General features: G+C 40.4%; 1 protein-coding gene across 1 annotated transcript in view; it reads right to left on the reverse strand.

Moving 5' to 3' along the window:
- Positions 1-3,862: 3,862 nt before the first annotated feature.
- Positions 3,863-22,310, reverse strand: part of bicdl1 (BICD family like cargo adaptor 1) — a gene marked incomplete at its 5' end in the record, with an annotated part of 30,507 nt that continues 12,059 nt past the window's right edge. The window contains 12 exon segments of the mRNA XM_080433613.1: positions 3,863-4,520; positions 5,072-5,089; positions 5,092-5,126; positions 5,129-5,135; positions 5,875-5,995; positions 6,901-7,031; positions 7,313-7,456; positions 7,901-8,119; positions 8,910-9,089; positions 11,534-11,680; positions 13,490-13,501; positions 14,241-14,357. Coding sequence (XP_080289739.1) covers positions 4,338-4,520; positions 5,072-5,089; positions 5,092-5,126; positions 5,129-5,135; positions 5,875-5,995; positions 6,901-7,031; positions 7,313-7,456; positions 7,901-8,119; positions 8,910-9,089; positions 11,534-11,680; positions 13,490-13,501; positions 14,241-14,357 — 1,314 coding nt within the window. The 3' untranslated portion in view covers positions 3,863-4,337.

Genomic DNA, 22,310 nt, shown 5'->3' on the forward strand with positions numbered 1-22,310 from the left:
TTGACAAACAGATTTTTGCCAAAAAATAGAGGCGTTGTGGTTCAAATGTGTTCAAATTAATTGATGTTGCAATATTTATTATGCTCAGATGGCTGAAGCGGGGTTTAATTGAAAGAGGTTATTGTCAGACAAGATGAGGGAGCCTATAATTATTTAATTACTAACCTCATGCTGGGACATTATTGGTCTGAGTCTCTTTACTGATGGCCATTCTATTACGGCAGATGGCATAATGCTCACACCAATGCACTGATCAGTTTAGTAGAACTCCTTTTTCTAATTATTTTTGTATTTTCTAATTTCAACAGAATATTACCAGAAGTTTTAGATGATATCCAACTTTACTGATTCTGAATATCATACAATACAAGGGTTTAAAATGTTAAGGCCCTGACAAGGAGATGGTTGTGAAGATTTTCATTTACTGTTCAAAGACAGGATGCCAAAATTCCTACTAAATAGACTAAATTCCACAAATGGCTGAGAAAATTGTTGGACAGATATTTTGAATTGCTTTGGGCCTTCCCTAACCAAAACAGTTTTTAGTTCAGTGAATGGGAGCACTCATAGGGGGAACAATGACCTCAAGCGCCAACAATATTGGCATATGAACCGGTAGGGGCATGCAGCGGACTCACTCAATGGAATGCCTGCATTCACTGCAACACACTAGTGTCAAAAACAACATAAAACCAGGACGTTCACCACAAGAAGACACAGGAGACGGTATTGCAAAAACAGGTTTTCATATGGAAAATGATACAGTACAGTCTACAGCATTGTTTGGGCCATGAGTCTGAGACATACAGTATGCATTAACAGCACATAGTGGTTTGTTGAACACAGGAAGAGTAGAACACACATGGACAGAACTAGTTTGTGTAACAAACGTGTGACATGAACACAGAAAACTGTCAACCCGGTAATGGCAAGAGTAGCTGGATCAATATCTTTATTCCAAGCATGTTGGAGCAAACAGAGATCTTAACCCAGTTCAGACTGTTTTTCTTAATTGTCAACTTGATTATTAGCACTAAACAGTCATGGTGTGATCACTAAATCCCATCAAAAAGACCCAGGGAATGGCCCTTCAGTTCAAGGATGTTCCATACATAAAACTGAATTTCTATATTTTACATTTGAGCCATTTCCTTGATGCTTGTAAAGAATGTTTACAGTGAATGCGATAGAATTAACTCCAACTTCTAACTTAAATTCCTAGATCTAATGAGTGCCAAGGTCAGCACCATAGTGTCCTCACATTACTGTTACTGAATTTAATTGGACTCAAATTCTACCATTGCCCTGCTATTTTTGGGTTGTTCGCACCCGTAAGACTATTACTTGCTTCAGGTGTTATTGGAGGCTATAAAAGAGCTGTCAAAAACACTGATCTGAGTGATGAATTCCAGCTCGGCCAGCCAACACACTTGGATTAAATCTGTCTCAAGACAGGACTGAGATTCATGAGCCATCTGTGCGACTTTCTCATAAATCATCCATTCCATTATTAGTGAATAATTTAAGTGAAGGATAGAAGAGCTCATGATTCATGAGACGGTACTACTACTTGCCTGCCACACCAAGTCAAATGAACACCTCGGTAATGAAAATGTCCTTCCCCTTTTCACACATGACAATGACACACACATAATACACGGGAGAAAACAAAATACAAATAATATAATACACAAACTTTTTTTCTACAAAAAAGTACATTTTCATTCAAAAAAGATTTTTTTTTGTATAAATATATCGATTTCATCCAAACCTAGTCAACTCTTATTTAGAAAAAATCATTCTTTGGGTTCAAATCCTTGTGAGCGACCCACAGAGATGACGAGAAGACATCACAAGGTTCACTCACTGGTGCACATCATACGCACACACACACGCAAGCATTCAGGTGCATCACATCTGTCGACATGTCTTAAGTATTGTTAATGGAGTCACAGGTATATGTGAGCCTAAATGGAAGCCCCTACAGCAGTGAAATCAAAGTGCCCACTAAGGTCCAAAGCAATGAGATTGGGAGGTAGACCTTTTGCATTAATTAGTCTTTCACCACATCACTCTTCTACCACTGCTAAAGCAGCTGCATTGTCTTAAAAGAATGCTGTAGTGTATTTGTCTATAACAGCAATGCAATAACTAATCAATTCTTGGGACAAAGAGGAGGCCGTGACTCACCCATGTACCCCAAGACTTGGTGCTATATAAGTTTGTCTCCTCTTTTCTCAAGCTGATGTAAACAATTTAGAAGATTTGGTCGTTTAGGAAGATGATTGATTTTATGACGACAATGATTGTAACATGTTTAGAAATAAATAAAGGAAAGAAAACTCTGTCAAATGTATGACAAATTGTAGGAAATAAAATCCCACCTGATCAGAAGCTACCGCTAACCTCAGCTACCCAAAGGTTTATTCAGATATCAGAGATAAACATAAAGCCCTGTCACCACAGACCTGAGATAGACGCAACTAAAAGACACATAGGCTGGCTTTGATACATATACTCAATGTAATGGTCCCTTAATCAGTCCTTGTACATTTTATTTAGGGTTAGAACTTGTATGCTGAATGAGTGGTGAACATATACCTTGGCCTAGCAGTGGTGTCCTGTCATGCAGGGCCAGTGGTATTCATGTTTTCATTCAATCCAAGGACTACACCAAATCATTTCACAAAGTTCCCCACAGTGTGTGGATGAAGTCTGTATTAATTAGTGAAATTTGCTGATGTAGTGAAATGAAAACCTGCATACTCTTGGCTCTTAACGGTGCATGATTGGGTACCACCACAGATCTAATACTGTAAATGTGAATGAGGGTTTAACAATCTCACAAGTCAGGCAGTCCTGGGAGTTGGCCCTTTTAATAGAGCTGTGACCATCTTGTGTGACTGCCTAATTTGCATGGCTAGTTTTTCTGATGATGAATGTTTGTCAGTCAAGAGTAATGATACGGTTCTAATGAACCCAGTCCAAATGACGGGGACAGTGGCATCACGGTATATCCCTGAACGTATGAATAAACCTGAGGGATCACATCAGAGTCGGCTGCTGTAGCAACACTGGTCCCTACCCAGAGATTGGTCAGTGTTCCTCTATGCTCCACAGCATATATTCTATAGTTCCTTAAGTAACAGTATTCCCCAAAAATATATCTATATTCCATGGACTAATGCCATGTCACATAGTACATTCCTCCATAAGACCATACTATTGCTGTGTTCCATAGCGTCCTATGTTGCATAGAACTGCATGCCATAGCATGGAACGTTCCATAGAACTATGTCTCATAGGTCCATAGTGAATCTACTTCCATACCACAGGTCCATACCACTTATATACATCCAAGAGTATTCTTGCTACACCGGAAAATCCTCAGTGTTAATTTAACTCTGACAATTAAAAAATGTAGCCAATGACCTTATTTTTTTTTATTAACACTGAAGGTTTCTCTGGGTGTGTTCAATAGAGCAGTGTTCCATAGTTCCATCCTATTTTCCATAGAAATCCTACCAGGGAACCCTGGTCCACTATTCTCCTCTCCTCCGATGGTGCTGCATCCCATGTGTTCTGCATATTGTTGCTGTCGGGCAGAGACCTTGCATCTCCATATTTAATCTTTTTATGTTTTAAAACATGTCGCATCGCAACGTGTTTTGAAACAGTTTGAAGGCGGTTACGTTTGAAACTGGTTAAGCCTGTCGGTGTGTTTTATAAATATTGAACCAATTAAAAATATAACAAGAGCTTGTGACTAAACAATAACTACGTTGAATCCATTTGAACACAAGTTATTTCCCCCCCCCCCCCATTTCCTGAAAACAACAGTTTAGGACATACAAGGTTTCCACCCGACAGCAACAACATTTAGCCATCTCTCCCCAGAAGCCTTGGCATAACATGCATTCATACAACAGGTTTTTTTGTACACAGTGTTACCTCTACGGAGTTGGCAGTAGATGGTAGTTAGGCACTACAACAGACCCATCTTTTCTGGAGGTAAACTTTGTGACCCTGTTTATTGGAGCCCATGGTTTGATAGGGACTAAAGCCAAAGGCTCTGGGGATGACTTTCTCTTATATCTGTGACCCGTTGTTGCTCTTTCACCAATATCTGTAAGGGAAGGAGTGATGGACAGGATAAAGTGCAAAATGACTCGCCTGAAACTCATTTGCCCCCCCCTGGTCTGTAAGTGCATGTCTTTTCCCATCTTTGGCTGTGTTGCTACCCCTGTACTCGCTTTGACATGATCTCTCCCATATCTCTCTCCTCTCGTCTCATTTGCAGTCACGTGTGTGCACATGACTATTCCCGGAGGAGGCTCCTAGTTCTTTTTGAAGAAGGAGAAGAGCTTCTTGTCCCCGTCGGAGATGCGGTGAGCTCGTCTGGAGGACTGACCGCCGACGGCTCGAGCCCCTGAAGGCGACGACAGGGAGTAAGGCGCAGAGCGCCATTCGTCCTGGTGCTTGTCCATTAACTGCTGATCAATCACTCTGTGCATATCATCCTAAGACATGGAGTGAACGACAGAAAAGACAAGTGAATGTGAGAAATGCCACGCCGCATGAAAGAAAAGGGAAAAAAAAGAGACTGAATGTGGAAGGGTGTCAGGGATGAGACAGAAAGCTGGAGAACAGAGGGTGATAGACTGGGATGACTGTGGTAGCGGATGGGTCTCTGAGGTGGTTAAAGGGATAGTTCACGCCCAGAATGACTTTTTTTCTATCGATTTCTCACCCCATGGAGACTTGAATTTAAAGAGTCCTTTGTGTCTCCTACTGGAACCCCTGCTCGACATCAAATTATTGGCTTAGGAATGCGACAAAAACAAAAAAGTATCCATGAATTCAAGTCTCCATGGGGTGAGTAATCGATAAAGAATATGTTTTTCTTTGGGGTGAACTATCTCTTTAATGCACTTAGATGGACAGGTAGGCTGGAGTGGGCGTTTTCCCTCCCGAGTTAACTAACTGCAGCGTGAAATGGCTCTGCATGACGTGGTGGTATGAGAACGTATTAGTTCAGGTTGCAGCAGCGAGATGGCACGCCTCAGCTCACCTCTAAGGCAGGAGGGGGGTGTACCACAGGGGAGAAAGGGTGGTACGGAAGCTGAGAAAGGCCACTAGATCAGAAACCACAAGAGCCACACAGTAAAGAGCCCTGAGGAGGCAAACTGTAGCCAGGGAAAGAGAGAGAGGACAAGAGCTGCTAGTTACAGGTAAGGAGGGGAAGGGAGATAACACACACACACACACACACACACACACACACACACTGAGTCCTCAGACTATACGTATCTAGGCGATATATTCTCTTAAAGATACCTTCCTCAAATTAAATCATTAAGAGTTAGTTTTGTTGTCATTCAGTTGTAAGCTGAGTGGCTCAGTGTGCGACTGTACAGGTTTTGTTTGGTTAACATAAAGGCACATCGGACAGTGTTTATAGGGATGTGAAAAAGACATTTCAACAACACCTTTCATGCCAGCATGCTACTTAATTAAGAAAATACTTTTCATAATGACTTCATGGTACCGTGTGCATTGTTGTTTAGAGCAGTGGTTTTCAATATTTTTGTGCCTATGGCAATAATGTGTGGTTGTCACAAAACACCATTGTGCCTCGGCACACCATTTGGAAACCACTGGTTCTGAATAATTGTACGTTCAACTAGCTTAAGTTAAGCACTATCTTCACAAGTATTACCTGATTTGACAGAGAATGACTCTATACTAGCTCTTAAACAAGTGTAACAAAATACTTTACAATGAAGTGTTAAGATATTTGCCAGCTTAAGCAAAAGGATGAACTGTCAATATCAGAACCTCTTCTGTCCTGGCATCATGTGACCTCTGACCCACCTGCCAGGCCTCCAGCTGCTGTGATAGGTTGAGCTTCTGTTGGATGGCATCCAGGAGCTGGTTGTTCAGAGACATGATGTCCTTCTTACACTTGGTGAGCTCCATCTCCACCGCTTTCTTCCTGTGAGCGTGGATTATGTTTAGGTATTATCAGTCTAAATGTATGTTTCCGTTGATCTACATACAGCCAACCAGTTAAAGAAATCGCAGACTGAGGCTTTAACCTTTGCTTTTATCAAATATCCCACACCATTAATGTTTTCTGGAAGATTGAGTATCCTATTGCTAGTTTGACCAAATCAGAACCATTTAATCTTAACAACGACTTGACTTTTCCAGCCACATGGGTTTGGGATATGTCAGGTTTATACTTGTATTGTGCCATGTGGGCCATGTATTGTACTGAAAATAGCTGATCTACAAGTTCACAACGATGCGTCATGCTGCGACACATTGTGAGCTTGCTATTTTCAGTGTGTGACACAGGCACGCAAACTATTATCATCTTTCAGAGAAAGCCAAGAGAAAGACATGTCGACTGTAAGGAAGAACTGTAAGAAACTGTTAAAAAAATACAGGCTCACAGCTTGATATTGTTTGGGATTTTCTGCCTTTATTTGGATACCGTAGTCTAGTGAAAAGTGACAGGAAACAGGGAGAGAGAGATGGGGAGTGACACGCAGAGATGGGGAGTGACACGCAGCAACGTCCGGCTCGGGAATTAGGCGTTAGAGCCTGGTATATGTGGTATGCGCCTTAACCACTAGTAACAGCTATTTTTCCTACTTTTGCGTGACACTCCTGTACGATGATTCGATGAAGTAAGGCATTAATTTATGAAAAAAACATACAATTTTGAAAAATGGATATACAAGTTTTCTGCCCAACAGCAGCAATATAATAGTGTAGTTTGAATGAGACAGGGTTAATTGCAGTTGCTGGATAAATGTTATACAAGCTGAATAATAGCCTAACCTACTCCTGACAGAAACCTTTTTTTTCAATTCCTTATCCTCTCTGACATACTTGGTTATGGCATCGTCTCTGTCTCGTATGGCACTCTGGAACTGTTCACTGGGCTCTCGGACCTCAGCCATGGCTCTCATCCGCTCACTCTCCTCACGGACTGAGTGCATCTCTATAGACAACAGCGCCATCTGCAGGACACATAGGGGGATGCTCATAAGATGCAGTAAGTATAGTTATAGAAGACTCCATGCTCCAGAAGGGAGGCAAAAGGGCATTCTGTGAATTGCATTCTGTGTCACGGCCCCGGGAGATAAATGATGCAGTCCAATCTGTTCACTGAATAATAATCTAGTTGTAGTAAGACAAAAAAATACATCGAATGCTGGCTGTAAGATGAACTCTGGGTCGACTTGCCACTATAAAACAACTTATTCTGACTGTTTGTCATTAATGTAACTTCAGTCAGTACCTGGCTGTGCAGTTGTAGTAGCTCGTTTTCACTGGTCCGTGTTTTGTCCTGTTCTGCCTCATACAGATCTCTGACGTCCCTCAACTCCTCCGACAGCTTCCTCACCTGATCCTCCAGAGCCTCCTCATCACTACGCCGGGAACCCTGCATCACCCCACCCACCCACACACACACACACACACCACACACCACACACCCCCACACCCACACACACACACACACACACACACACACACACACACAATAATATAATGCAATTAATATAGAGCATCAGATGAATAATGATCTTTAGTAAATATTTACTTCTAAATAATCCAAAATATAAAGAGACAATATTAGTTGTAAATTTAGTCGCAGTAATTTTGCTACATACTTCCTGAACTGATCATACCCTGCGAGTGCATTACTGTAGTTTGTCATAGATCTGTGTAGATATACAAGCTCATAGCGCGGCACTCTATGAGCTTGTATATCTGCTATTTTTGAATAGCTAAAGAAATCTAAAGGACACAGATGCGTTCCAGGTCTTAAAAGGGTTAAGAGGTAGTGTCACGTAAATGAGCCATAATACTACATTAGTTCTAGTACCGTGGACTCGTTGCCATCCATCAGGTTCTGCGTGAGTCTCCGTAGCTCCAGCAGGCCGGCGTGTAGGCTCCCCGTGGGCACGTCCTTGGCCGAGGACGTGTCAGAGGACTCGTCCATGGACGAGTCGGTGGACAGGGCGGAGTCTGTGATGTCATTGCCCCGTAGATGGGAGCAGAGCGAGCGCACCTCACAGTAAGCCTCCCACAGCTGGAGACGCAGCTAGACACAGAGGGAGAGAAGGTAATGCCTGATTCATACTCACGCTGCGACGCATTGTGAGCTTGTGGATCGGCTATTTTCGGTGTGTATAAATCAGACGGTAGAGTTGCCTCTAATCGAATGTGCATGTGTATGTACATTAACCCATTGAGACCTGAAGCCGATTCTACATGTCTCCTAAATCTCAACAGTATTCTGAAAAACGTATGTTACTATATCAGTGGTGCTCAAACCTTTTCATGTCAAGGACCCCCAAAATTATATGTATTTGGCTGCGGGCCCCCATCAAAATATCTTGTTCCAGGGACCCCCTAGAAGCAAAGATTTGAGTTAAAAATGTTCGCTTTAAAAATATATATATATTCAAAGATTTGCACACATTTTCACGATTTTTCAAAAATAGCAGATCTACAAGCTCGTAGCGCGGCACTCGGTGCCGCGCTATGAGCTTGTATATCTGCTATTTTTGAATAGCCCAAAGTGTAAAATAATGCTTTTTAGCTCAAATCTAAAAATGATACAGTTCCAGGTCTTAATGGGTTAATTCAATTCACTGTGATTTTTATTGGTTTCCCATTTGCAGGGGATGAGACGGCTAAGAAATATCTCAGAATATGGACACAGGACCTAATATTTATATGAATACAAATGTAATTACACTTAAGTCTCTGTTTATGTGTGTATATTATGTTTGTGTATTTAATGCTCTCATGCTAGTCTCAAACCCTGCCTAGGACTTCATAGTCCTCATACAGTATGTAGTCAGTAGCGTGGAATGAATGGCGTTTACCTGCTCTCTCTCCTGTTCCTGCTCTTCTTGCTCCATGCTCTGTTCTATTTCATACAGCAGGCTGGAGGGATGGGGGGTGAGGCCCTGGAGGCTCCGTTCCTCGCTCAGCTCCTCCAGTCGGGTGCTCAGCTGTCTGTGAGACATCTGGACCTCCTGCAGCTCCAAGTGGCTCTGTCTCAACTGAGTCAGTGTGATGGAAAAATGAGCATGTACCAGATTTAGCTGTTAAATATGATTTTAGCCTATAAAACAACACTCTGTTCCTGCATGAGGCTAAGTTGTCAAATGTCACTGCTTTGCATCACACCTGGACAAAAGCAAGATGATTGGCAAGTTTGACAACATGAAGCAGACGCAGTACAGGAACATTTTACTTCGAAACAGGTCTGTCACGGCACGGGGCAACCCGTGCCCTATAGACAATAACAGGGACATTACATGCACACAATCTACACAGCTGCTTGAATTGAAAGTGTTTTAAGTAGCGACTGTATTACATGTTTCTGTACATCTTGATGCAATGTTAAAGAACACAAGGACAACTCATGGGTTTTAAGCATTTCTATTTATTTGAAACGGTGTTAAAGAAGTTAATCAATTATTTGTCACCTGTCTCCTCTGCAGTCTGCAGTATTGTCAATCCTGTTGGATTGGGAGGGTGCCAAGTACTGTAGAGGAGGAGGGGTGTTTTGTTCATGTTTAATTTTACTCAGACTTTTATAGCCTTGTGAATGAATTGGTGCCCAGGAAATGGATTTGGATTTGTTTGCAAATTCCTTTATGTAATTGTGTAAATAGCTCATGGGCCATGAGCTTCGTTTGAGTTAATTGATTACAAATTACCTATCGTTGTCTTGGTAGGATCCACCTGGCTGGCATACAACGCAGGTTGGAAATGCTGAGGTTTAGTTTATGTCTGGCTGGCAACAGATAACAGCCAGGGGAGAGAGCTGCAGGGCCTTAGTTGAGAAGGCGTAGCCTGGTATAGCACCACCCGAGTCGGTTTGGTTGCTTTTGGTTTGCTTGTCCAGCCTAAAGTATCAGCAATCAACTACCTCTGCCAAGTCTGTGCCTAATGTTGCCATCGATCGGTGTGTGTTTTGATATTGAATTAAGAAAAAAATAAGTCTGAGTTTGTTGTTTGCTCTCCCGTTGGAAAATGAGCTGCAAACAGATTGACATAATGTGAATTTGACAAACAGATGCGCATACACTGGTCATTGAAATGTTCTAGGCGACAAGCATGGGTGTGGCTAGAAATCATGTGCCCCCTGACACCTGGGCTCCAAGGCCTATTGGTTGAATTGACATAAAAACTAAATTAGCGGTGCATAATACCACTTTTTCGTGAGTCGGCAAGACCGAGTACAAGTATTTTTCTATTGTATTATTTTAGCAGTTTTTAAAATGCAATATTGCATTTTAGCTGAAATGTATGATGAGCAGGACCCCCCCCCCCTTGAAGTAGCATATATAGTTATCCTTATTCACTGCCTGAATTTTTGCAGTTTTATGCCAGAGATTTTTCATTGGAAAAAAAGTACTCAGGAGACGAGATACAGACTTTTTAAGTTTTAAGTTAACAAGGAAGTGGATGGGAGTCTAGGTCTTCGAAAAAATCATATCTCCTTGGTCATTTTTTTTTCTCTTTTTTTTTAAACGAGTTAACTCGATCTTGGCAATCAAGTGATGGATTTGAAAAACGAGTTAACTCGATCTAGGCAATCAATGTGTTAAGTTATTGTACTTATTTCTTATTTATGATCATCTACCCTACCCAGCAAAGTAACCAAGTGCAATTTAGAGGTACTTTGACTTTAATTGAGTAATTCAATCTTTTAAAATATACTTCATACTTCTATTCCACTACATCTCAGAGACGAATATTATTAATATATTGTTTAGTCCACGATAATTATTTGACAGACTTAGTTACTAGTTAATTTTCAGATGTAGATCTTTAATACAAAACATTAAGTGATCAATTATGATGTATTTATACAGTAGGTTAAACTACCCAGCAGCGCATGAATATTTTCAGTACAATTTTGATTGAGGACTTTTACATGAAACAGTATTTCTACATTTTATTTAAGTAAAAAAACGAACGATTGCTTAGAAACACACAGCTATCCTTTTGGATAACAGAAACGATGCAGATAAGCTATTTGCATGTTGTTTTGTGACCTATAAAAAAAATGCAAATGTGCATGGACGAGATATCGATTCATACCATTGGCCAGTTTCGCTACATAAAATGCCTGCGCATCCCCTGTGCTAAAAGTTTCCGCATTGACCCCTCTGTTTTCCACCTGTAGAGCTCTTTTAGCTAATACACTGGAAAAAGAGCTCCACTGGTTCTCAGCCCTTTTCCATTTCAAAGACCCCCACTTTGATATGCATTAGGCTCTGGACCCCCGTTTGATACGATTTGTTTCTCTAACCCCAATCTACAGTACACTGTAAAAAGCCTCAATGTTAATTTAACTCTGTACAAATGTACACTCTCAAGAGTTACAGACCTGTAAGGGTCCATTTGTTTCCCAACTATCAATAACTTAGCTTTGGACCCCCTGGAACCCCCACAAGGACCCCTCATTTAGAAGTATTGTACTACAGCCAACCTGTAAATCCTTTTCGTGACACTGTTTCTCCAGCACCAGTGTTCTCTCCCGCAACTCGTCCACAGTGCCCTGTAGCAGCTCGTGCTCCTCTAGCATAGCATGCACGCGTTGCTCCAGCTCCATCTTCCGCTCCAACAGCATCTTAACCTGGCAGGAAAAACCATGGTAGAAGAGGACAGAGTTACACACCACTATGGCTAAATGGGCTACGGGGTAGTCTTTTTGATGCCCTGGCTGGTAGATAATGATCCAGACATGCAGCTATGGTCCTACTTATAGCCTTGCCGAGTTGTTGTTCTCCTGACAAAAGGGAAAGCTGAAGTCTTACACAAGATTAAAGTGACTCCCCTTGGTCAGAAGAATGTTTGTTGCCTAGCACAGGCGGAGCCGGAGGCTGCCACCCTCATATTGTGGAATGTCCTTGTGATAAGTTAGTTTTCAAACGGAACTTGATATCAGTTATTTGCTCATTCCTCCTGTGTTGTCCTTTAACTGAAGGCCGGCGCTTTCAACAACCCATCACATTTCTCATCTCATCTCACTGGCGGAATAGTTTTCCATTGGTCTCTGTAGCCTGCCAGGCTGAGCAGCAATTTCCCCATTAAAACAAACATCAGTGCTTGTTCATTTTTTATCCCCACCGCTTTTGACCTACATCTCATAACCTACTTCACAATGCAGAAGCCTGACATTATGTTCTGCTCAATGGCGTGTATAAGTTACTACATGAGCATCTGCCGGCAGGTTTAGTGTGTCCTTAAGATATTTTTGGTTGACATTGCTGCTGATATGATGAGCCTCTGTCTGACAAAGATAGGAGGAAAGGCCATTCATCATCTCAGTCCTCAGTCATGTTAAGACAAGGCTTTGTAATGGTGGAAGCACCCAGACATTGCAGCATTGGAGCTAAATATAGATAAGAGTGTCATCTTTTGTTTTTTCTCTTCTTCTTCTTGCCCATTTACAGTGCTGGCAATGGTGTTTTCTTCACGGCTAGTGTCATACGATTCATACTCTAATGGGGTTCTGTGATCCTCCTAAGGTTTTCTGTACATAAACACATGACTCGCCACAATATTTCATGCTCCGTTAATCAAGCAAGTTATTCATGCTCAATCTTAGGAAACAGGGATTGCCTTAGGGTTACAAAAGGGAGGGCGGAGTATCGTTGAGCCCCCCCCCCCTTTATCCTATATTAAAATGGCCTTATTCAAAACAAAGAAAATGCAAACAGTATTACTGACTACAATTATATTAAAAATGATATCACTGATTTAATGAAGGAGTACTGACCAGAAATGTAAGATCTACAGTAGGCTTTTTTATCAATTCAAAATAGGTTTTGTTTACATTGAACTATGTTGAATAACATACAAATGCTTTAACATAAAATTGCAGGAACTCACAATTTTAGACTGAAAGTGTATAACATGGAGCACTTTAAAGGTAGGGTAAGTGATTTACTTTGGTTAAAATAAGTGTTAAATGGCTCTATATTCTGATAGTACTCATTGCTATAGAGTGTTTGTTCAGTAAAAGGAGTCTCCCATGTCTCTCCAGCTCTTTATTAAACAGAAAATGAATTTTCAGTGCCCTCTCCTGATTTGCTTACATTTTGTCACCTACCTGAAAATGTACTATATTCTGTTTACTAAAGAGCTGGAGAGACCCCTGTGTCCGAACAAACGCTCTGTAGCAATGATTACTATCACAATATAGTACTTTAACCTTTTTAACAAAAAAACTATTTTACCCAAAAATATCACTTACCCTACCTTTAACTCTAATGACTAAATGACTGCATTTATTTCAATTCATCTATATGCTACATTGTTAAGCCAGAATGGGTTCAATTAAAGTTTAAAAAGTGTTTGCGCAATCCTTGTTTCTTTATTTTACAAGAAGTTGCATGCAGCATGCATTCAGACTAATAGACAGCATTAGACACACACTCACTTCTAGCCCTTGCTGCTCCACCCAACAGGAGTTCAAGAGACGAGAGAGAACGCAGGAGGGAGAAGAGAGGCAAACGGTGATAGAGGAGAGAGGAAACGAGTAGAGGTGACTAATCTCTGAACAGACTAATGCAAATTCCCTGGAATAGGAGAATGATTCCTTACTGCCAATTATATATTGCATAGTAACAACTACAACGGTTTCACTTTCACAAAAGCAGAACCTTTTCACTTCTCAGCACATACTGTACATCAAGTTGAGGAACAGTTCATTTTCAACACTATGTGGATCTTCTATTACCAATGGGGATCATGTTTACTGGTAAAACTGCCTCTTGCCAAGTGGATCTACTTTCCTGTGTGTACAGTATGTGTTAGAAATATGATTTTCACATTAGGCATTTCACATTTGGCCGATCTACAAGCTCACAACACGTCTTGATGCTATACGTTGTGAGCTTGTAGATCTGCTATTTTCTGAACAATTTGAAGGATATTGGACAATGGTGTTTTTAACAACACAAACTGCTCAATTTGGGGGTCCTTGACATGTAAATGTTTGAGAACCACTGCTCCAACACTGAAATATCAAGTTAAAGACTGTAGGTTGCGGTATACTGTTATTAAATGTTTTGTAAGTTCTATAAATTGCTCAACCAATCAGACAAACGGCCAGTCAGTCAGTCAGTCAGTCAGTCAGTCAACCAGCCATCAATGACAGTATTGATACATTCTCAGGATGTGTCTCTCACCTCAGCCTGGAGGCTCTCTAGTTGTGTCACATGCTGGCTGGTGGACACACTCTTCTCCCTGAAGTCATCCCGTAATGAATGGACCTGAGTGGACAGCTGCCTCTCCACCTCTGCAGCCTGGACCAACAACACAAAAGGGAGAAAGAGATACAAGATGAGAACATAGAAAAGGAGACCATGGGTTACGGGATAGTGACAACAGTGAGAGTGAAGGACACAGAGGAAAAAACTAAAAACAGCTTCTACTGTATATAGTTGCTGCTTTATTAATTATGAAGATAATGATATATTTTATTTGTATAGCACCTTTAATACAAATGATGCTTTACATTAAAGTGATTTGAAAAAAGGAAAATTCTTTAAAGCAAGCAAACAAGAAAAACAAAGTGCTTTAAAAGAACAAAACGGGGGAGACAGCAAAAATTCTTAAAGCACCACATAAGGAAGTTAAATGGAAGTAAAATTCAATACAATTATGATTTTTATTCTATTTTTGTTGTTGTTGGAGAAATTGTGCAATAGAAAGATTAGGTAAAAAAAATATGGTTTTATGTGTTTTCAACAGAGCCTGCCTCACTAATCTGTAGGTAAGGTAATAATTTGGGAGCATAACTGAAGAAGGCTGCAGCTGTTATTTTCTTTTGGGTAGGGTTATGCAAGCCTGCAGTAGAGGATCTAAGGGCTCCTGAAGGAACATAAAACAACAGTGAGTCTGTGATGTAGGCCGGCCCTATCCCGGTGAGAGTTTTATAAACAAGACTTTAAAATCGATTCTGGAAGACACACAGGGAGCCAGTGTAGTCTAGCTATGATGTGGAGTGATGATTGTGTTCTCTCTTTTTTTTGTTAGCAGTCTAACAGCATCGTTATGAATTAGCTGCAACCTTGGACATTCCCAACATTTTAGTCCAACCTACTTGAGATAAAAGCATGAATTGGTTTTTCAGTTTAGTTTTTTTGCTGAGTTCGGAATGGTCATATTTTGGCAATATCTTTTTGAAAAATGTTTTGGTCACTTTATGAGACTTAAAACTTAAAAGCCTAATTACAAGCTCAGATGTGACACATTGTAAGCTTGTAGATACTGCTATTTTTGGCAAATTTCTGATATTTCTCTCTCTCAAAAAATAAATAGAATCACAAGTACACATACATTCACACATACATGCACACACATTGGCATCAACTCTGAGCATCTCTGGCTGTGAAGCGACACAGTGTTTAATTATAAGTGACTCACACACCACATTCTGTTCCAGTGTAAATGATTCATTTGATAACTGTTCCTGTGAAGGCCACAGACAGACAGAAATAAAATAAATAACCCCACATTCATCCAGACTTCAGAGCTGAGCTCATTGGATGCTGAAGATCAGGCCACTCTTGTCTAACATCTGTGTGCCGACCAAAGAGAGCCTGGCTGACTGAACCTCATTTGCATAAAGCTGCACACGGGAAGCTTCCCATTCACATCATCATCACCGCTCCCATGGCAACAGATGAATCTTCAAAAGCTGACGGTTACTACAGGCCACCGAGGAGAGTCAGTGCTGTATATCAGTGGTTCGCAAACTTTTTTTATTTTCAAGGACCCCCATATCTCGTAACCATTCACTCTCAAAAGTTACAGATATGTAAGAGTCCATTTGGAACCCCCTCAAGGAACCCTGGCGGTCCCCTGACCCCACATTGAGAACCACTGCTGTAATAAATAAAGTTATCGATTAGGATGCTGGGAACAAAGTCCATTTTCTTCATTATGATGAATGACAGCCAGCTGCCACTTTTGTGGGAAATAGACTTGTGTTTACGGCTGGCTTGTTGTTAGGTCTGTGCTTCACACAATCAAACATAATCAGTTTATTATCAGTTTTGTCACAGGCGGCAAAAGTGTCACCAAAATCATGGCATGTCTTGATGGCAGTGGCTACTTATAGGCTACAGTACAAGTTTAATCCCAAACTTTTTCATGCAAAGGATGCTCAAATAGATATCCAGATGGCTATGGATCCACATTTATTAAGATTTTGTCCATAAACTCACATATAGTATGAGCAACTTGTGGTGGTACTAGTACAGAATTGCAAGACTGCAGGCAGGAAGATAACAGCGGCTAAGGAAACAATCAGAAAGTCACACTTTCCACACAGCCTGATTGCGCCACAAATAGCAGATTTTTTTGCTTGTTCACACTCACGCAGTGTGAGCTTGTGCTTGAGCTGCTATTTTCAGCACACAACTCTGTCATAACGACAGAGTATAAATTAACCCATTTAGACCTGAGGCAGATTCTACAAATACCTTCTAAATCAGTATAGCCTGTAGATCTGCTTTTTTGAGAAATACACATAAAAATAAATACGTTTGGGTACTTTAAGTATATTTTGATGCCAACACTTTTGTACTTTTACTCAAGTAATATATAGAACACAGGACTTGTATTTGTAACAGAGTATTTCCATATTGTGGTATTGCTACTTTTACTTAACCAAGTGAAATAAATCTGAGTACATCTTTCACCACTGCTCCAAACTGTGCTATAATATCACTGTATCATATATTTTCTCTTTAGAACCACAGCCTTGCCTCTGGGTGGCACATACTGTATGAGACCTGCTCATGCCCAGGATGATAATCTACTTGTCTTGCCATGTAGGTGCTTTTCAAGCAAACTCAAAATATTTGCTGAGATTCAACAGCTGTTGGCAAGCATTGTTCGTTCACTTTAACTTTTCGTCTAACAAAGAGTCCTCCTTTTAGGTAAATCTGGTTGGAAGAGTTACATTCTGCTGGGGGAATCTACTGATCTACAGGGCTACACAGTCAAATCTGAAGTACTACTCAATTATTAACTGAACTCTGTAGCTGTCTGGGGGACTAGTCTCTTCAGAAAACATTTGGTTTACTTGGCCAACAATGCCTGTGCTTTACCCTGTTTGTGCAGTACATACTACTACATTATACGCATGATTCCTAGAATTAAGTACGCGAGTGATGAGCGGTACAGCTCACCAGAGAGGCACACATCTGGCGATTTGACATTTTGTTATGTGTGCGATAAATAAAAAATGTTTTTCTAATCACATGAAACACACACACACACACACACACACACACACACACACACACACACACACACACACACACACACACACACACACACACACACACACACACACACACACACACACACACACACACACACACACACACACACACACACACACACACACACACACACACACACACACACACACAGTTCTCTCCCCATCACGGTGAAATAACACGGATTACAAGTCCGTAAATACACAATATTTTCGAGCTGCGTTCGCGCGTCTTACTTGTACTCCATAAAATGTACAGACATCACAGCTGAATCTGTGATCACAGCAAAAACTGGCGGTTAGCACATCGGAAACTGGGCCAAACAGTTCTGGAAGTCTGTTCTAAGTCTAACCAGCCTTAGAACAATTCAGATAGCGTCAGATATACCAGTTGACAATGACAGAAAAGTATTAAAAAATGACTTTCAAAGAGTCTTATTATTCCGGCATTCACTGGGTACTGAGTTGTACTGTGTCAAACGGTATGCACTCCAAGCAGGTTAAAAGCAAATGCTTTTTAGTTTGATTATTGACAAATGTTCCAGATCTGAAGGCAGTGTAATTGCTTTGATCTGTTGCCTTTTGCTTGTGATTCAGAGCTATTTGGTATTCAGATACAACGCTTCATTTAACAGGGCAGGATGACACACCACCCACTGGCTCACGAATGCTGCTGTGACACAGTTGCTTCCATTGTGGCAGAATTCATGTTTTGAATTTTGAACATACCTGGACAGTTTCATGAACTTACAGTCCACACAGCAAAATGTGGAGTGTTAATTTAAGTGTGAAACTTGACGTGCAACGGTCCAACACTCAGAATAGTCAATCTGAGTTTGTGATATATTCCTGGAATATACACTCTCTAAACATACATGGCTTTAATCCTACAACAGTATAGTCCTCTCTGCCTTGCCCTTGTTTGTGTGATGCAGATGTTGAATTAGTCAAGGGCAATGCAGAGACTGTGGTAACATGCCATTTGACCCAGTGGCATACTAAAGCCTGACGGATTGAGAACGTGAGGGAGAAAAAAAGGGAATGTTAGCCAGACAGTCAGATGTAATCATATTCTCCTTAATCTGGTGTAAAGTCCTCATATCCCACATCAAGCATTAGCATAGTGACTGTGTGCACGTGTGGCAAATCAGTCGACTGCAACAAAATCCAGGGCGACAAAGTATGAGACACATTTGCCCTACAGTCTGTCCATGCTGGGGTTCAACTGTGTTCCTCAAGAGCAGACACTTGTAATGCGTAAATAACGAACAACTAACACAGCCGTTAGCTGGAGAGATTTTTTACTGTTTATGCATTCAGCTGGATCTTGTTCTTATTCAGAGCAACTTAAATAAGTGATGAGGGATGGGTTCAGTGTCTTGCTCAAAGGTACTTTAACAGGACAACCTGTGACTGTCCAGAGCTGAAGTACTGTACTGTACAGTATGTCTCTTTCTGAGACTTGAGACTACTCGAGTCAGACAATTTCAGTTAAAAACATCCATCAAGATTTGTGACTTTTCTTCTTGTTTTTATTTTATTGGTGCCCCCCCCATGGTTCTGTGACGTCAGCCATAATGGATGAAGTGGAAAGCCTATTTTTTCTGTCTCCTATGCCCTTCAACTGCCACCTCAACAGGATGTAGGCAAATCTCCAAAACATTGACACAAAACTAACCAACTATCTAGCTATCTTTTTCACTTTGTTTAGAAAAGCGCCATACAAATAAATTCATCATCATTCATTATCGCTATCCTGCAAATGATGCGTGGTGAGAACCACACTCTCTACTGATGCTTTTACTATTGTCCGTAAAGGGCAGAGAAGCATGTGGATTCCAGTAGAGGTAGTAATTATACATCTATCTATAGCTGCAGAACATGATGTATGAGACAGGAGGGGCCTGTGGGTGCATATCACAGGTCCAAGCGCAGCAGTGGTGGAAGAAGTATACAGATTTTCTACTTAACCCATTCATCCGGGAACGCATAGTTTTCTTTGGCTAGGTTCTCAAACTTTTTCATATCAAGGACCACCCAAAATTATATGTTTTTGGCCGCCGATCCCCATCAAAATATGTTGTTCCAGAGACCTCCCAGAAGGAAAGATTTTAGTTAAAAAATGTTGTTTAAAAAAACCTATGTATTCAAAGATTTGCACAAATGTTCCAGATTTTTCAAAAATAGCAGATCTACAAGCACGTAGCGCGGCACTTGTTGCCGCGCTATGAGCTTGTAGATCTGCTATTTTTGAATAGCCAACTTATAAAATAATGGTTATCGCTCAAATCTAAGTAAGAGTAAAACTAGCAATACCATGTTATGGTATTTCTATACTGTGGGGTGATAAGCAAGATTCATATTTTTACACTGTGTATGTGTATTTGAGTAAATATGTTTAACACACACATGTTTTAGTGGTCAGACTAGTAGATTGCTTCATAACTGTCTCGCTTGAAATGCTATATTAAGAATGATGAAACACGATGACACATATGATATCTGGACATGTCACAATGACCACCTTTAGACACTGTCTAAAGGTCTGTGATTCAAATAGAGATGAGGGGACAGACTGGACATATTAGGACTGCGGCATGAATTCTGATGATGGAGGCAGGATGCTCAGATTGCTAAAGCTACAGAATGCTGAGAAGGACCGGCGACTCGACTACCTGGAGAACAGAGTGTCAGATTTGGAACAATACACCAGAATGAATGACGTTATTGTCACTGGGCTCCAAATCAAACCCAGGTCGTACACAACGGGGAAGAGCCTAACGAACTGGATGCCATGGAGCAACAGGTAGCTGTGTTCCTTCAAGCCAGGGGGATCGATATGGATTGCAACGACATTGAGGCCTGCCACACTCTGCCACGGAGAAATGACAAGGACAAAACAACCGCCGTCATCAATCGAAAACGCAAGACTGCACTGATGAAACAGGGAAGGAAACTGAAAGGATCAAACGTTTACTTCAATGAGCATCTCACCAAACGCAACGCTGACATCGCCAGGGAAGCACGTTTCATGAGGAAAGAGAAGAAAATCCAATCTACATGGACCACAAACTGCAAAGTTTTTATCAAACTAAGCGGAGCACCGGAGGAGGCCAGAGTATTATCTATACGAAGCATCGAGGAACTGGACAAACACCGGTGAGCATCATGGTCGGGACTGTAAGGTAATCCACACAGTACATATGTGACTTAACATTCAACCATGACACACACCGAAATAACTCATTCATCTACTTCAGGAGACAATACACAGCTTACTATTAATCATGAAATATTAATTAATAAAAATGGAAAGATATGGGATTAGGCAAATAGTATTAAACTGGGTGAGAACTGAGAAGCTATTTGAGTGACAGGAAACAATTTGTGAAGTTGGGTGAGTCTGTGTCATCATGCTTGAACATTGCTTGTGGAGTCCCCCAGGGGTCAGTATTGGGTCCTAAACTGTTCATTCTATATATAAATGATATGCGTGATGTATCTAAAATATAAAAGAAATGGTAGTATTTGCAGATGACAAAATGTTTTTGTTCTGGAACAAATCTACAGGAGCTATTGGACCTGGTCACTTCTGAAGTTAAAAAGGTGGTTTGATAGAAATAAACTGTCATTAAATCTGGCTAAAACTAAATTCATGAAATTTAGTAATTATAAAATAGATGATCTAGTAAATATCCAGGTAGATGGTGTTGCTATTGAAAAAAATGTTTTAAACAAATTTCTTGGGGTGATAATCGATGACTGGAAATCTCATTAAATATATACATACTAAACTAAACTATCAAGAAGTATTTCAGTTCTGAGCAAGGCAAAGCACGTTTGGACTATACATCTCATTCTCTACTGTTCCATGGTTTTACCGTTATCTAAATGACTGTTCAGAGGTTTGGGGAAATACATATAAATCTTCACTTCAAGCAATAACTAAACTACAAAAAAAGAGCTACAGTATAAGGACAATACATAATGCTGGATATCGAGATCATACTAATATACTATTTTTAAATTCACATCTTTTAAAATTCATGGATATTGCAGAATATAAAACTGCACTTATAATGTACAAAGCAAGGAATAATCAACTCCCTGGAAATATGCAGGTGATGTTCTCTGAGAGAGGGGGGCTATAATTTAAGAGAGAGACATTTTTATTTTGTTGAAATAAGTGTTAAATAGCTCTATATTCTGATAATAATGATAGTAATCATTGCTATACAGTGTTTGTTCAGCAACAGGGGTCTTCCCATCTCCCCAGCTCTCCAGTAAGCAGAACATTCATTTTAAGGTCGGGATACCAATTTTATCCAATCAAGAGGGAGAACTGGATACAGGATCAATAAGTGAAATTGGAAGTGATGACACAAAGAACTGAGCAGACAAAATTGGAACTGGAACTCTGCAAAATTGAAGCAGATAAATGGCTACTCTCTCCTGATTGGTTGAAATTGGCAACCCACCTGAAAATGTATTTTCTGTTTATCTAAGAGCTGGAGAGAAAGGGAGACCTCTGTTTCTGAACAAACTCTCTAGCAATGATTACTATCAGAATATAGAGCTTTAGCTTTTTAACATTTTTTGTTTTTACCAAAAAATATCACTTACCCTACCTTTTTAAATGTACCAAAAGAAAAAGTACACACACAAATGTTTTAAGAGATTTGAAATATTTGTTACTTCTTTACAAACAGAGCAGATCTACTAAGGATCAAGTAATTTCATATACTGTAGATGAAGTATAGAATAGGGGTTTTGTATTAATCTAAATCGGTTAAGTAAATGGTAACTAAAGTTTTCAAATAATATTTTCCTCTGAGATGTAGTGGAGTAGAAATTTAAATATCAAAGAAATTTAAATAACCCAAGTAAAAGTAAGAAAAAGTTTGTACTTAAGTACTCAGTACATTTCCACCACTGCTTTTCGGCGGGTCTGTGTGTCGCAACCCGC

Source organism: Gymnoscopelus braueri, assembly GCF_963280865.1.
Source record: "Gymnoscopelus braueri genome assembly, chromosome: 7".
Lineage (NCBI taxonomy): Eukaryota > Metazoa > Chordata > Actinopteri > Myctophiformes > Myctophidae > Gymnoscopelus > Gymnoscopelus braueri.